The sequence below is a fragment of the Amphiprion ocellaris genome, chromosome 8 (genome assembly GCF_022539595.1).
Source record: "Amphiprion ocellaris isolate individual 3 ecotype Okinawa chromosome 8, ASM2253959v1, whole genome shotgun sequence".
NCBI lineage: Eukaryota > Metazoa > Chordata > Actinopteri > Pomacentridae > Amphiprion > Amphiprion ocellaris.
This window is the reverse complement of record NC_072773.1, coordinates 35,570,358-35,587,309: the sequence shown is the minus strand read 5'-3', so window position 1 is coordinate 35,587,309 and position 16,952 is coordinate 35,570,358. Positions and strand designations below refer to the sequence as shown.

Sequence of the window (16,952 nt, the reverse complement as noted above, 5' to 3'; positions counted from 1 at the left end):
TGTGTTGTGCTGCGGTTCCTTGCAAATGGGAGTTTTTTATATAATGTCAGAGATGCAGAGCACTTCAGTAAGACAACTGTATGCAGGACGGTCAGAAATGTGTGTCTGGATCTGAAACGACTTTTACCATCTTTGTGGTTTTCCCTGGACATAAACCTGTCAGAGCCATCAAGGCTCTCTCTCTCTCTCTCTGTGTCTATATATATATATATATATATATATATATATATATATATATATATATATATATATATATATATATATATATATATATAGTTGGCTGAGTAGAAGTCTGTCAGTTTAAATAGGCTTAATTATTTAACAGAACATGATATGGATGCAGACATTTAGGCTACGTGTGGGATAAAACCACTGCACAGTCAAACAGCCACTTAATATTTAGGCTACTTTACAATGTAAAACATGATCAAAATGAGGTAGCTCCATGAGATTATGCCGACTTCTTACCTGTTTTAAAAATGTTTTTATATTTCATCTTAAGCTCCTGCCACATGCGCTTCTCCCCTGCAGGATTGCACCTAAATGAAATAACTTAATAGTCTACTATTTAAACAGTTTTCTCTGTAATATTATTGTGATTTACACTTACGCATTGACCCGGGCAGGAATGTTCTCCCACACCGTCTCCCTCTCTTTTGCAGCTGAAGCGGGGCTGCACTTCTTTCTAAAAACGTGTTCAAACTCGCTATATAAGCGCATTAAGATTTCCAATTCAAACGGTGAAGTCCTCCGCTTCCCCGTTGCCATGGTGACTCGTCGAATCGGCGCTCCATTGATACTGGCTTTTCAGAGTTGTGGTGCACGCGCTTAACTCCGGGTGAAACTACTCCGAGTTGATTAAACCAACTCAAATCAGCCGTTGTGAAACCGGAAACTCAGAGTTTTCTATCTCAGAGTAGATCAACTCAGAGTTCAGGGTTAAACTCAGAGTTTGTTGAATCTGCTTCGTGAAACGGACCCCAGTTAAACAAGTGCACCCTTGAGCCATGATCATTCAGAAAACCAAAGCATAGCTGATACTGTTAACAAAACGGGAGGTTAATTAATCTAACTTTATAAAACTCATCTGTAACGCTACATGTCCAGTCTTCTTGTGTTGTATGTAAATGTGCCCTCATTTACTCAGCAAAACTCTGGGAACTTGCAATGGTTTGGTTGTCTTTGTTTACAAACTAAATTACACAACAACTGAAGGAAAACTGGATTCATCTGTAACGGGAATAATCGTTAGGTAGGTTAGATTAACCCGAAACCATCCGAATATGAAGCTCTCACTCTGGAGCCGTGGAGTTTGGCAGGAAAAAGCTGGTTTTCTTCTTTACAGAGAGCAGCAGCCGATAGATTTACATCAGGTGCAGAGAATTCTAACAAAGTTCACGTCGTTTCTGTCTTAAAACATCAGTCAGGCGCTCGTTTGGATAATAAAGCAGGATTTGCTTGCTGTTCTATTTCTCCCGGTTCTCTCTGAGCATTCATTTCAATTTAGCTTCGAGGCTAGCCGAGAGCTAGCATGGATTAGCTTCAGAGATGCTATTGTGATTTAGCACATGGAACATCATTTTAACTGGGAATTAGTCAGCGTTGAATCTTCTTTAAATGTTCCTGCCATTTGGTTAGCTTAATGGGACCTATTTATTTATTTCACAAGCGGAGAAGCTGTTTTAGCAGTAGCATTAGCTTAGTCACTTCCATACAAAATCAACAGAAACATCATATTTAAGATGAGAAACGTGTCATTTCCCTAAAAACCAAACTTCTGACTCGTTAATTTGCCTTCCAATGTGAATAAAAGAGTCTACGGTGTAGTTTCAGCTAGCTAACTATTCAGTTTATTGGTGCTTAAACGCCAAACGGTGAATAAACAAACCTGCCGCACGTGAACTTGTCCTAGGTGAACCAACATGGCGACCGTTTCTTCTTCGCTTTTTTTTTCTTATTCGTCTGTTTCTCTACAACAGTGACAGCAGCTTAGTGGTAAAACGGGCACAGTGGACACGACTGAAATTACAAGTAGTTTAGTTCCTCAAACATTAATGATGAAGTCTTTACGATGATTTTGATCAATGGTGAGTCACAAATGTTTCTCTCAGTACGAGAGGAAGACAACCATTAAGCATGAACTGTTTATTAAAGCAGACTGACGTTGTGCCCTTTAATGGTGCATTCATGTGCATCTCGTAAACTGAGACATCTGCACAGGGATGGAAGATTTTTTTAAAGCCAAATTATAAATTTTTTCCTTAATTTTCCTTTGTCAGAATACGTATTGGTCATTATATTCATGATCCTTCACTGCAGCATTTGCCTTTATGATGATTTTCAAGTCGTTTTACAACAACATTTTAAAAATATGATTTAATTATAAATTTATATTCAATAATCATGCATTGCTATGAATGCAGATTTTTAAAACTCTCAGCAAACTCCTCCATATACGAGTCCAGTATTTCCCCAGGTACCTCTGTGATGATTTCCAACCTGTTTGACATTTTGTAATTAATTTAATACTAAAGTCCTGCCCAATAGGCATGCATTACTTTTTGAACTCAAAATAAAAGTCAGATCAAATTGTGATAAACAGTCTCCACTATATTCTTGTTAAATATGTCTAGAAGTACCTGTATAATGAAGTTTTTTTTGACTGTAGCATTTTACTAATTATTTAATACTGAAGCCATACCCAATATGCATGCTTTTTAAAACGGATTTTTGTAGCCTCTAATTTGAACCAAAACATTGAGAAGACCACACAGGGAAGTGTAATGTTGGTGCCTTGTAAGTTGGCATTTAATCAAAAGTCACCTTTCTCTCAGGCACAGCAACTTGAGGATTTTATTTAGCTATTGTGTGCTGTTATCTATATCAAACTTTCTCTGTATGCATTTCAGGGTTGCACTGGCAGGGTAAACTGAGCGGAGGCAGGAAGAGGAACTGTAGCCAATGTTTCACCCATTCTATCCCCTTTGTGTGAGTTGTTATCAGTTGTGCACAGGTGAGAAAGACGTATTGTATTCATGTTTACGCAGATACAGCTGCTGTTGCCAGATTTTAAAAGCTTAATGGCTTGTTAAGTTCAGTTCAGTTATAAAAGAGCCCACTGCAAGGTGGCAAAAAGTAATGGCTTCTTCTTCTGCCACATTTGGTTGTGAAATATCTGCTCAAATTATTTCTTTTCTGAGATGAACTGAGTTTTAAGGTCATCTGCTTTTGGTTCTCATGAAGGTCAAACATGGATTCAACATCAGATTCATTTCTCTGATATGTGGAGTGTTTTTTTCCTTCTTTTTACCACTTCAGAGATTATCAGAGCTGAAGCCTGCTGCAGCATTTCAAGTCCAAGTATGTGGACATTCACATAAAAATCAACCAAAATCCAGTGAATTTTGGTTGATTTTTATGTGAATGTTCTTAAAGAAAATATGAAAAGTTTTACTGATATATATGGAATCACTTTAGCTATTTTAGGATTTTTTTGGAAGATTTTTACTCATTTTTTGAAAAGATTTACAAGAATTTTCTTGCCAAATTTGGGGGATGATTTTAAATTAAACTTTTAAGGGAAACTGTGAAGGAATTATCGGAATTTTCTGCCTGAAGTTTTTGCAAATTTTCAGAAATTTGGGGAATTTTTTTTCTGAATTTTTGGATTTTTTTCAGACAAAGAAACAGTATTTTTTGGGTGCCCGTAAGTGAGGACAACAGGAGGGTCAAGCAGTATCAGAGTAAACTAGACTTCTGCATTTCCTCCTGGTTTTACAAAATCTATCCCATGACAGGAGATTTTATCCAAACACTGGGTTTTTCGCCGATCAGATGACGTTATGCAATGAGTTAGATGGTGTCTGAATCCTGCATGAAGTCATCCGTGAATCAGTGTTTGTCATGGAAGGGACTAGAATATGAGGAGGGCTGCATCTTTTTAAATTCTGGTGTTTTTTTTATTCCCTTTAAATCTTTAATACCATTTTGATGACTGAGAAAGAAAACATAGAAGACGGTGTATTGACTTTGCCTTTTTTTATTTTATGGTGCAACTAACAACTACGTACGCCGAAGAGCAATCTGCATCTTAGTGGATGGTCATCACCTGGAAAAAAGAAAAGTATTAAGAGAATATTGTAAACTGCTCTGGTACAAGGCATGAGAGCATCTGTCTGCAGATCCTACTCACAATTCCACTTTGAACATTTCTGAGGTACAGAGTAGTTGAAATTCAAAATAGAATTAGGACAGATAGACTACAGTGTTTCATAATATTGTAAGGATTATGTTTAGAAATTTGTGTACAATCATTTATCTTCAACAAAGTTAGAAATGGAATTTTTAAATAGAATAGAATTGAATAGAATAGAAATACTTTATTGATCCCCAAGGGGAAATTATGCTATGGTCTTTTTTGTTCTGTGCTTTGTCTATTAATCTGCTCAATCTCCAGGGAAGTAAGAACTTTATTGCAGTCAGCTTGAGCCAAAAATAAGCAAAAAGGGTATCTTGTGTATCATGCATTTTTTTGGACAAATATTTACAATGAAATTAATTTCCACTTACATTGTTGATCCAGGAAATGTAGGCGCTGACTCTGGTGAAGACAGAGGGCTTCTTGTAGTAGTTGCAACCCAGGCTGGAGCCGAAGCTCACCACTCCGTGGACGTCCCAGGAACCATCAGTGTTACGACAGTTCAGGGGGCCGCCAGAATCTCCCTAAGGACAGAAGAGATGAATGCGATACTCGGTAAAACTGAACAGAAAAATGCAAACATCTTTATAAAACAAAGTTCATACAACCAAATTGCAATGACACAACATGGAGATATGTTTAAGCTCAAGGCTGGCTTTTATTTTGTTGGAACTGGAATGAAAAGTGGCACAAGTTTGGTATATAAAGTTAATGTGACTCACGTTGCAGCTAGCCAGCTCTCCATCTCCTCCAGCACAGATCATGTTGTTGGTGACCAGACTGCCCCACCAGTCATACCTGGTGCAGGTAGAGTGGCCGACAACGGGCAGAAGGGCCTGCTGCAGGACGTCAGCAATGGGACCTCCGGCTTTGAAAGAGAACACAAAACACTCAGATTCGGCACTGAAGTCAAAGCCGTCATATTAGTGGCTGGGTCAGTTCATAAACTAGGTCCAGAAGGCACAATTTCAGTTCAGACACAGGTAAAAACAGAAATAGTAAAATGGTTGTAAAGGATCAACATATCTTTCTGGCAGAGTTTCCATCTGTTTAACACAGTCAATTTGGAAAACTGCTGAGAAAAACTACACCTGTGGTAGCACCAGTTCCACAGGAGCATTGATTACACACACAAAAATAGGATGAGGAGATTATTCCAGCAGCCTTTACAGGTACTTGAAATCATTTTAACAGGTCTTTCTTGAGAATGAGACCTCATGTCTCAATGACATTACTTGTATAAATAAAGGTTAAATAAAAAACTAAGTATTTAGCTAAAAGAACTTACTCCAGAGACGTCCCCAGCCGGTGACGTAGCAGGGGGCACCATCAGGCAGGATTTCACCAGAATTGGGAAGACAGGCAGGCATGATGGAGTCGGTGAATTTGACAGGAGTTGACAGCTTGATCAGGGCGATGTCATTACTGCAGTTTGAATAGAAACGGCACAATGGAAAACAGAGTGAGCGCTATCAAACATGCTTAAAACAGTGACAGCAGCAAATTCAGGCCACTACATATTGTGAGGTTATATATTATGGCCCACCGGATTCTGTAGGAGTCCCAGTCCTCATGGACAATGATCTTCTCAGGGGTGATGGCGATGGAACCAGATTCATTGTTGGTGTCCAGACTGTGCTTTCCCAGGTAGACCCTGTAGGTGTAACTGCTGCTTGGCCACAAAAAGCAAAGAAACAAACATCTAAGTCACTTAGAACTAATAAGATGTTACACTTAACTCTATTTGAACACAGTTGTATCAAAGTAGGACCAAAACAATTATCTCTGCTACCATTATATTAGTATTGGATGGCTACTGCATCCATTAAGTGTTCATTCAACTCTGAAAGTCACTAAATCAGCATTTTCTACATGGTGAAAACAGAATTTGATTACCAATTATTAATATTCTAATATCTATTCAGGGCTGGACAGTGGCTCAGTGATTAGCACCATCGCCTTGCAGCTAGTCTCCCGTCCCGGCGTGAGCCTGGGAGCATTCTGGATGTACTCCGGTTTCCTCCCACAGTCCAAAAACATGCTGAGGTTAATTGGTAACTCTAAATTGCCTGCAAGTGTGAATATGAGTGTTACTGTTTGTCTCTATGTGGAGCCCTGTGATAGACTGGTGACCTGTCCAGTCAGCTGGGACAGTCTCCAGTCCCCACCCCTAATGAGGATTAAGCAGTATACAGATAATGGATGGCTGGATGTCTATTCAAAAGCTTTTAAAAAATATTTCACTGATTAAATTAAGAATTGTAACAGTAGCCACAGCTCATTTAAATCAGCTTAATTTTACAGGCTGATTTACATTGTTGTTGTTCTAATTCTGTGTATTGTACTTAATAGGGTGGTCAAGTTCAAGTACAATTGCAACTTCATTATTTTTCCCACCATACTGTCTCTTTAACCCTCCTGATGTCTTCATTTACGGGAACCAAAAAATATTGTTTCCTTGTCTGAAAAAAATCCAAAAATTCTGCAAAAAATTTCCCCAAATTTCTGAAAATTTGCAAAACCTTCAGGAAGAGAATTCCAATAATTCCTTAAAAGCTTTCCTTAAAATTTTTATTTAAAAAGAAATCCCCCAAATTTGGCAAGAAAATTCTTGTGAATATTTTCAAAAAATGAGTAAAAATCTTCCAAAAAAATCCTAAAAATATCTAAAGTGATTCCATTTATATCAGTAAAACTTCTAATATTTTCTTGAAGAATATTCACATAAAAATAGAACAAAATCCAGTGAAATTCACTGCATTTTGGTAGATTTTTTTTGAATGTTCTTAAGAAACATTTTTAACATTTCTTTTTTCCACCAAAAAATGTTCAAAGATTTCCCTAAAATGTTGAAAATGTGGACATCAGAAGTTTCACTGTGAATTTTTCCTTTTTCTCCACATTTTCAAACTTTAAACTAGGTCAATTTTGACCCACAGGACACGAGGGTTAAGCCCACTTGAAGTAGTATCCAGTCTATGATATGTCTAGCATGTCTTTGTCCTCTGTGTACTCACACCTAATTTCTGCTTAAATTTTAAGTCCTACCCGATGCAGTGAGCGGCAGTCAGGACCCACTGACTGGAGATCAGAGTGGCACCACATGTGTGGTAGAAGTTGGAGCCGCTCTTGTACTGCAGAGAGGCCTGAGGAGAACAAACAATGACAGCACACCAGTGTTTTACCATCCCAGGAAGACACTGAAGTTTAAAGAGAAGTTTTGACAGAAGCATACCTGCCAGGGCCAGCTGTTCTGACGGACGTCGTCTCCACCAACCACTCTGCTGACGATGGGGGGGAAGGTGGGGAGGCCGCACCCGTAGGCTGGGAGACAACAGAAAGCATTTATGCTGATGTCGTGACACTAGCGGTAAAATTAAACTCTCAGGTTTGTCTCAAAATTTTGCAGGAACATTTCTAGACGGAGAAGTGTCATTATCTTACCGCCAGCAACAAACAAAGCCAAGATCACGAACTTCATGGTGACTGTCTTCTGCAGAAGCTCAGTGACTTGCTTCTCCTTATATAGTGCTTTAGCAGGTGCATTTACAACAGCGTTACTCAGCGCTTCAACAGAGTCAGGTAAAGTTGGACGGAAAAATAAATCAACCTTGGAGATAAGTAAACACATGCAAAACACACTTTATCTCTACACTTCTACCCCTGTGTGAACCACACAGATGCCTCCTGAGCTGGTCGGGTCTTTTCACTTTACAGTGAGAGAAGATGAGAAGTTAAAGAGAAAGAAATATGAGTATTTTCCTATTTTATATGTGCAACCATACAATATTCTCTTCAACCCAAACTACAGTTTTGGTTTGGTACAAAATAAAGTGTGCACACCAAAATATTTTTCGAAATTCTTCTAAACATGTTACACCCTATAAAGTCAAGAAATGTATTTTAGTCACAAATTGTAACATTTTAGCTTAATTAACATGATTGTCATAAGAGAATCTTAGTATGTTTGTGTTATTTATATTCTTGCAAGACTGGGAATTGATAGAAATAAATATTTTAGTAAACCACAGTTTTTATGGCTCATAACACAGGTTCTGTAGTTGTAGTACAGTAGCATGTCTTGGTTTAGCAGCAATGGAAAGCATTCATTTTTGTTGCATTGTACTTTAAAATCAAAACAAAATGTTGGCATTTATGAAAAAACATTAACATTGTATATCCAATTGTGACTGCATTATTTTTGATTAAATGGAAAAATGACAGTGGATAAATGCAAATGAATTGCACTTCATATAAACAAACATCTCCAGCATATTCTGCAAACTTCCTGAGCTGATCTATGTTTGTGTAGCATGACAAAGTAAGTGGAGTTTTCTGTATTCTTCTAATAACTGTGTATTGGTTAATTGCATTTAACTAATACAGTATATTCAGCTGTGCCATTGTGTGTTGAAATAGGAGTTGCTGAAGAAGGCATTATTTTTCGTTCAAAAGGTAATCAATGTTGGGATTGTTACATTCGATATGGAATAAATTTATTTGTCAAGATGACAAGACAAGATGAAGTTTGTGGTTCTCGGTCTGTTTGTTGCTGGTGGTAAGGATCTTTTTCTTGCTGAAAACATCACACAACAACACTTCAACAGCCACGTATCTTTGTTAAGTTGGTATTTTAGCCTTGTTACAAAGTGCTACAGATATACCTGTATAATCTAATTCGTGCCTTTGAATAATTTAGTAGATGTCCAACCTCACAGATGGTCCTGGCAGGTAAAAAACATGCAGTGAAAGCGTGGGACAAATTACAAAGAATAAAAAATATACACACTTTGAAAGTATGAAAGTAAGCGAAGCTCATTTCCAAGTGCTTTTAGAAAAGCAAGTCACTGTATTAGAATTTTCACTATAAAAATGAACATAAACTCAATAAATAAAAGAATACAAATGAATTAAGATTCAAATAAATAAACAGGCAAAAAAAATGTGTAGTTCCAGTGTAGTAACAAATTCCCCCAAATTTATTAATAACAATAATAATTGTATTTGTATAGCACCTTCAAGAACATTCACAAAGTGCTTTGACAGATAGAACATAAAAAAAGACAAAATGTACAGAATGGATAGCTAATTAAAAGCTGGTTAAAAGGACGACAAAGAGAGAAGCTGAAGACAAAATGAAAAATAGACAGATTAAGATCAGGAGGGTAGAAAGGGGGACTACAAGCAGTAAAAAATTTAAAAAGGATAAAAGGGCAGAGAGTGATAAAAGGAGGGAAAAAGAGAACTTTACTTGAAGGCCAGTCTATAAAACTGGGTTTTAAGAAGTGATTTAAAAGAGGTTACTGATTCAGCGAGCTTCATCTCCTCAGGCTGGTCATTCCAAAAGCCGAGGGAACCTGACAGAGAAGGCCCGGTCACCCTTGGATTTAAGCCTCAACTTCAACGATCAGGAGGGACTCGCCCAAGGATCTAAGGCTGCACGTAGGGACATATGGGGTAAACATGTAAATGAAGCAAGAAAAATTCCTGCACAGGAAACAATAAATCACAGTGAAGCCCGAGAACATCCTTAGATTTTGACAGTTAAACTTAGAAAGGTGGCAAAAGTTGAGATGCATTTAAATCATCAGGAGATTTGCAGGCATCCCATCAGGACATGCACACTGCAAACAGCCTAAAGAGCAACACCAATCCCTGAACAGAACATTCATTGTATGTTTATGCATGTTTCCAATTTCCTGCAGTACACCAGAGAGGGTAAATGGAAACACACCTGTGGAGATACTCTGATCTCCAACCAGTGGGTCCTCACTGCTGCTCACCGTATCTGACACACAACAGTGAATGACAGTGGATTAAAATGCTTGTTGAGCTGCATAAACTGAACCACAATTGGTTGATGATTGTGTTTTAAAGACCGCTGCAGATTTACACTGTATGAAATACACTGATCAGTCAAAAAAAAGCGCTGCACACTCCAACATTTTGCTGGATTGCCTTCAGCTTTGGCATTTATTGGCTGTGGCATCGTTTCGATAAGCTTCTGCAATGTCACAGCATTTATTTCTGTCCAGAGATGTATTCATTTTTCACCAAGATGTTGTACTGATGATGGGAGAGTCCCACCACTGCACAAAGTCTTCTCCAGAACATCCCAAAGATTCTCAGTGGGCCTGAGGTCTGCACTCTGTGGAGGATATCCATGTGTGAAAATGACATCTCATGCTCCCTGAACCACTCATTCTCACTGTGAGCCCCATGAATCCTGGCATCATCATCTTGGAACATGCCCATACCATCAGGGAAAAAAAACTCCATGGATGGAAAGACCTAGTCATTCAGTATATTCAGGTAGTCAGCTGACCTCATTCTTTGGGAACATAACATTGCTGAACCTGACCAACCCCAGATCATAACCCTAACCCCCACAGGTCTGTACAGTAGGCACTAGCCATGATGAGGGCATCACTTCATCCACCTCTTCTTCTTACCCTGATGCCCCCATCACTTTGGAACAGGGTAAATCTGGACTCATCAGACCACATTTGTTCCTCGGAGATGATGGTTCACCACTATCCTTCCAGGTTTTAATAATTCATTGGATGGTTCTTTACCTGATTTTTAGTAGTTTCAAAAATCTCCATAGTTGTTTTCTTTGCTTGATGCAGGCCAATAATTTGACTCTTCTGATACAGATTAACATCCTTTCCATGACCACAGGAAATGTCTTCCAACATGGTTGTTTAAGAAATAAGAAGCTACTCACTGCATCAGCTAGGGTTAACTAAGCTGCTGCAGCTGAAACTATTTATCTCTGCTGTAATTATCCAATGGAAGGTTCTTACCTATTTACTCAGTTAAATCCAGGTCCTCACACTCCTCTGCATTGGTTATGATCACATAGTAGTTTAAACCTGACACTTCTTCCTCACATTTTTAGCTGCATGATTGTGATGATTGACATGTCTGCCAATTATATATTTCTATCTGGTAGTGTGCAAGCAGGTCATGTACACTCCTGCTACCATAACTGATGTAGTTTGTGTGCTCAGTTCATCTGGTACATCATTTCTTTTCAACTTTTTTTTAAAAAAAGTTTGAGTGGGAATGTGTGCTTCACTGTCTCCACCTTAGCTGCGACTTTTACATGAATCACCACCACCTAACTACACTTAGTGCACCCGCAAAAACGGCAGGATGACTAAGTTAATTTGAATAATGTTAGACAACTGCTCTGTAACCCACATGTCCACTCTTTTGTGTTGTAAAATGTGCGACACCTTTCCGGGGAGTGATGGTTTGCCTTCAGACTAGCCGACAGCTAGCACAGATTAGCTCCAGAGATGCTACTGTGACTTACTGGCCGAGCTTAAAAGTACATCTTTTTCAAGTGTTTTTGTTATGTGACTGGCCTAATTTATTTCAGAAGTGGAGAAACTACTGTGGCATAGAATTCAGCAATATTAGCTTAAAGGTCAAATCCACATCAAGTCTGCCAACAAAAAAGCTCATTTTAGACGAGAAATATGCGTCATTTTTATCGTCAGCTGCCTGAAAACAACCGTTTAAATGCTTTCCGAATAAACGATTTAGCTTCAGCTAGCTAACAATTCAGTTTAGTGATGTTTAAAGGACAAACATCGAATAAACAAACCTGCCGGAGTTTAAATTTTCGGAGGTAGTTTCAGAGTTTCCAAGTTTAATAAGTCAAAGATGGCGACTGTTTCTTCTTGGTCTGTTTTTCTGAAACAGCGACTTTGCGGTAAAATGATTTAATGATGAAGACTTTGCACCCTTTTTTTTAGATGAATATTGGCTCATAAATTTCTCCCCGATACATTGAAGATTCAAATTTTGAAACAGGATGAGGATAAAATGACCAAATTGAAGCATAAACAGTTTGTTAAGGAAGACCCGTCATGGTGCATTCAGGTGCATCTCGTAAACTGAGAAACTTCTTTGGCATCAAAGAGAGGAAGTAAATTTTTTTCCCTCTAAAAAATGAAATAAAATGTGAAACGCTGTTATAAAAAATCTAATCAGCGGACTTAAATACTTCCCTGAGTAACTATGTGATATTTCCAACCTGTTTAAGTATTTGACGTTTTGTAATTAATACAATAATAAAGCTATACCCAATATGCATGCATTTGTATACATTCAGATTTTTAAAAGCTGTATAAAAATAGTTTTCAGCAAATTCCCCCATATACTTGATAAATGTCTCCCCATGTAACCCTGTGTTCATTTCTAACCTGTCTGACTATTAGACATTATAATTTGCATTGCTTTATATAGGCATAATTTTAGAACTCTTTTAACATCTAGTTGTTATGAGCAAGTCCACAGTGAGAAGAGGATGTGGTGGTTCAGTGAGTTACATGTTGAACTTTGGCTTTGGAAGCTGGTGTCTGAATCCTGCATGAAACCATAAATGAATGTTGACGTGAGGAGGGCTGCATCTTTTTAAATATTGTTGGTGTTTTTTCTTAAATCTTTAACACCACTTAGAAGTCTGATTTAGAAAACTCAGGAGACGTATTAACCCCTCCATTCTTTATTTCATGGTGCAACCTCAAACAATGTTCACCAAAGATGAATCCACATCTTAGTTTTTGGTCATCACCTGAAAAAAAAAAAACATTAAGAAGACATTTTAAGTTGGTTAATTTAACTATAGCATTTATGTGCAGCTCCAAATCACATTTCCACTCTCAGTATTCCTGAGCTACTGAGTTGGTGAAGTTCAAAGTAAAAAAAAAATTAGGGCAGGTAGACTACAGTATTTCATCATTTTTAGAATTCTATTTAGTAATTTCTCTACAATCATTGATTTTGCCAAACATAAAAATGCAATTCCTCCCTTTAAATATAACCATTTCTATGATTAGTGACAAGATGTTCTTTGCTTTGTCTGTAAATCTGGTGAACAATGGAGGCTCAATCTGCAGGCAAGGAAGAACTTTTACAGCAGTGTATCTTTAATTTTAGAATTCAATGTTTTTCCACTTACATTGTTGATCCAGGACATGTAGGCGCTGACTCTGGTGAAGACGGAGGGCAACTGCTCGTAGTTGCAGCCCAAACTTGAGCCAAAGCTCACCACTCCGTGGACGTCCCAGGAACCATCAGCGTTCTGACAGTTCAGGGGACCGCCAGAGTCTCCCTATGCACAAAGAAGACGAATGTGACATTTGGTGAAAAGTGGATCAGGAGATAGCTTTATAACATAAATGTCCATAGCACAAAAATGCAACGTTTAAGTGCCAGGCTGGGTTTTGTTTTGTTGGAACTGGATTGGAAAGTGGAACGTACTGAGGAGCAGAACAACAGTTTATTGCCAGGCACGTTCCAAAGCAACTCACAGAAGTCAAACAACTCACAGATATAAATTTGGTGGGAGATAATTTCTTTATACACTGTATAATGGCAATAAAGCATATTCTAATTCTAAAATTCTAGACCATTTAAGAAGACAGCAAATCTAAAACTTTCACCCAAATGGAACAATAAGTTGAATGTTTACGTCAAAATGACCACTCACTGCCCTTTTAGACACAACAGGAGGGAATCCTGAACATAACCAAACCCCTGGAGAAGAGGTGAAGGCATTCTTTACTGTGACCTCCTAACCTTTCTCTCCTTAACACCCAGAACTTTATATACACTAATGAACTGAACAGTTTTATATCCATAAGTTTCATCTGTATTCATTCATTCACTGTGTGTTGCTTGTTATCTCATTGTCTTATTTGTTTGTTTTATGTCGCAGCAGTTAATAAAAGTTTTATCATCAGTCCTACTGTGTATTTCTTTGTTTGGGACTGGTAACGAGTGCAAAATTTTAATCAGTAAGTCAGGTTGATATATTCAGTTAATGTGACTCACATTACAGCTAGCCACAAGTCCATCTCCTCCAGCACAGATCATGTCGTTGGTGACCACACTGCCCCACCAGTCGGACCTGGAGCAGGTGGAGTGGTCGACCACAGGGAGGAGGGCCTGCTGCAGGGTGTTGGAAAGAGGACCTCCAGCTTTAAAAGAAAACACAAGGCACTCACATTCAGCACTACGTCTAATTCATGGTTGAGTCGGTTCCTAGATTAGGTCCACGAGGTACAGATTAAATTCAGACAAAAATAAAGAAAGAAAATTGTTGGAAAAGATCAACATATCTTTCAGGCAGAGTTTCCATCTGTTTAAACACATAGTTAATTAGAATAGATAAAGTTCACAGTGTACTTCTGAAATAGCTGGGTAAATAATGACAAGTTAAAGTAAAAAAAAAATAAACAAACAAAAAAAAAACAGGTCGAATGTGAAGAGATCTTGATCGCATATTCAACCACTTGATCCCTTTTGAAATTAACCACTTCATTCCTTTTGTTATGTCATTGTCTTATTGTTTGTTTGTTTTATGTAGCATTAGTAGTAACATTTAGGTTGATGATTAACCTACTGAGTATTGAGTAACTCAGTCTCATCTATTCTGAAAACTGAAAGAGGACCTGGTAAGAAAAACTATATCTCTGAGGCAGTGTTAGCACGAATTTCATAATAAAGTTGTTTATACATTAAAGATATGACATCAGATTACTTTGGCAGCATTCATACGTAGTGGATCAGTTTATTTAGCTAAAAGAACTTACTCCACATCCGTCCCCAGCCAGTGACGTAGCAGGGCGTATCATGAGGCAGGATTTCACCAGAATTGGGAAGACAGGCAGGCATGATTGTGTTGGAGAATTTGACGGGAGTTGACAGCTTGATCAGGGCGATGTCATTACTGGAGTTTGAATAGAAACGGCACATAGAGAAAGAGAGTGCTGGTGAGCATTAATAACATGAGTAATGTGTACAGCAGCACCTCATTGTATATTGTGCGTTACGTATTATGGCCCACCGGATCTTTTTGGAGTCATAGTCTTCGTGGATGATGATTTTCTCAGGGCTGACAGCGATGGAACCATCCTCATTCAACTTTATGTTGTGTTTTCCCAGGTAGACCCTGTAGGTGCGACTGCTGCTTGGCACAAAAAGTAGAGAAACAAACATCCAAGTCACTTAGAACGAATAAAGTGTCACACTTAACTCTATTAGAAAACTAGTTTCAAAACAATTATCTCTGCTACCATTACATTAGTAGGGGACAGCTGCTGTGACCAGGAAGTGTTCATTTAACACTGAAAGTTATTAAATATTCTAATATATGCTCAATAGCTTTTTAAAAATGTGTCCTAACAGTGTCCACAGCTCATTTCAGTCGACTTCATTTTACAAACTGATTTACATTGTTCTTCCAATTCTGTGGATTGTACTTATTAGGCTGTTAAAGATGAAATTTTAGCATGTATATCAATTGCAACTCCATCATTTTTCTCACCATATCTGTAAGGCTGCTTGAATTAGTATCCAGTCTACCATATATCTAATCTGTGTTTGTCTTCAGCAAATATTATTACAACTTTCTGATGTCTTTTAATTTGAAGTCATACCCGATGCAGTGAGCAGCAGTCAGGACCCACTGATCAGAGATCAGAGTTCCACCACATGAGTGGTAGAAGTAGCTGCCACTCTGGTACTGCAGAGACGCCTGAGGAGAACAAACGGCGACAGCGCAACAAAGTTTTATGATCTGACAAAGACACTTAAAGACATTGAATTGTAAGCAAAAGTCTGAAAGAAGTAGACCTGCCAGGGCCAACTGTGCCAACGGGCTTGATCTCCACCAACCACTCTGTTGAGGATGGGGGGGAAGGTGGGAAGGCCGCACCCGTAGGCTGGGAGACAGCAATAGAAGTCAGAAAATGTCTCAAGAAATTTATATTGCCAGTTAATATGTCTTCCTATAATTACACATAAGGTATCATTTATGTCAGAGTCCCTGGTAAACCTTTTGTAACTTTTCAGAACTTTTATTTTGATAGTGTAGTGGTCTTTGATGCATCCCATTAGCTTTATTTTTCAGCTAACTAGGGGCTTTAACTTTGAAAAGCCCACAAACTTCCTTCCCTTAGCCTTCCTTTTTAAAGAAGAGCTGCAACACACCCTGAAACCACCATTACCTCGGAGAGACTCTAGAATCTAGAAGTTAAACCCAACAAACATGGAGCCATTAAAGACTCTGGAACACGATAGAACCTGTTAGAACATAGTGGAACATGAATCAAGGCTTTGCTGTTATCATTATTATCAGCTGTGTTGATTTGTCTTGAAGTTGCTGTTAGATCCTGCTGATAGAGCACAGTAACAGCCTAGATTTCTGATGGATGCAGCCATGTTTGTAGTCCTTCTTTCTTAGTCCATTATCCTCCAGAGGAACAGAAAAACGTGTGCTTCAGTGCTGATATTAAATACACTGATTTATACTGGGGTCCTGACACTAGCTGTAATATAAAATTCTCAGATTCACCTCATAGTTTTACAGCAAATGTAATTTTCTAGACAGAGAAGTGTTATTATCTTACCGCCAGCAACAAACAACGCCAAGATCACGAACTTCATGGTGGCTGTCTTCTGCAGAAGCTCAGAGTGATTAGCTTCTCTTTATATAGTGCTTTATCATAAGTCTATGTATATGTTCAACAAATGTGCTGTTCAGCATTTACCTCAACAGGACCTGGTAAAGCTGATAGGAAACATATAAATCAACCTTGGAGATAAGTAACCACAGACTTCCCCAAACAGGCCTTATCTCCCTGCTGTGTGAACCACACAGATGCCTCCTGAGCTGCTCGGGTCTTTTCATTTTATAGGGAAAGATGATGTTTTATGCCTGTGTATTCATTAAAAA

The 16,952-nt window shown here is 38.3% G+C and overlaps 2 protein-coding genes across 3 annotated transcripts; both read right to left on the bottom strand.

Moving 5' to 3' along the window:
- Nucleotides 1-4,023: 4,023 nt before the first annotated feature.
- Nucleotides 4,024-7,713, bottom strand: LOC111570889 (chymotrypsin-like elastase family member 2A). The gene is made up of 8 exons (XM_023273883.3): nt 7,643-7,713; nt 7,434-7,522; nt 7,247-7,344; nt 5,745-5,867; nt 5,487-5,623; nt 4,921-5,066; nt 4,570-4,722; nt 4,024-4,108 (listed from the first exon to the last, which is right to left on the bottom strand). The coding sequence occupies exons 1-8, from the start codon at nt 7,677-7,679 to the stop codon at nt 4,091-4,093; spliced, it is 801 nt and encodes a 266-aa protein (XP_023129651.1). The 5' UTR covers nt 7,680-7,713; the 3' UTR covers nt 4,024-4,090.
- Nucleotides 7,714-9,148: 1,435 nt separating this feature from the next.
- LOC111570891 (chymotrypsin-like elastase family member 2A) lies at nt 9,149-16,697 on the bottom strand. 2 transcript variants are annotated; one of them, XM_055012625.1, is made up of 8 exons: nt 16,627-16,697; nt 15,851-15,939; nt 15,655-15,752; nt 15,063-15,182; nt 14,809-14,945; nt 14,048-14,193; nt 13,173-13,325; nt 9,149-9,634 (listed from the first exon to the last, which is right to left on the bottom strand). In XM_055012625.1, exons 1-8 carry the CDS (start codon nt 16,661-16,663, stop codon nt 9,629-9,631), a joined length of 786 nt encoding a protein of 261 aa, XP_054868600.1. In that variant the 5' UTR covers nt 16,664-16,697; the 3' UTR covers nt 9,149-9,628. The 2 variants fall into 2 exon arrangements, with proteins under 2 accessions (XP_054868600.1, XP_023129653.2); XM_023273885.3 differs by lacking the exon at nt 9,149-9,634 and adding an exon at nt 12,701-12,785.
- Nucleotides 16,698-16,952: the final 255 nt, after the last annotated feature.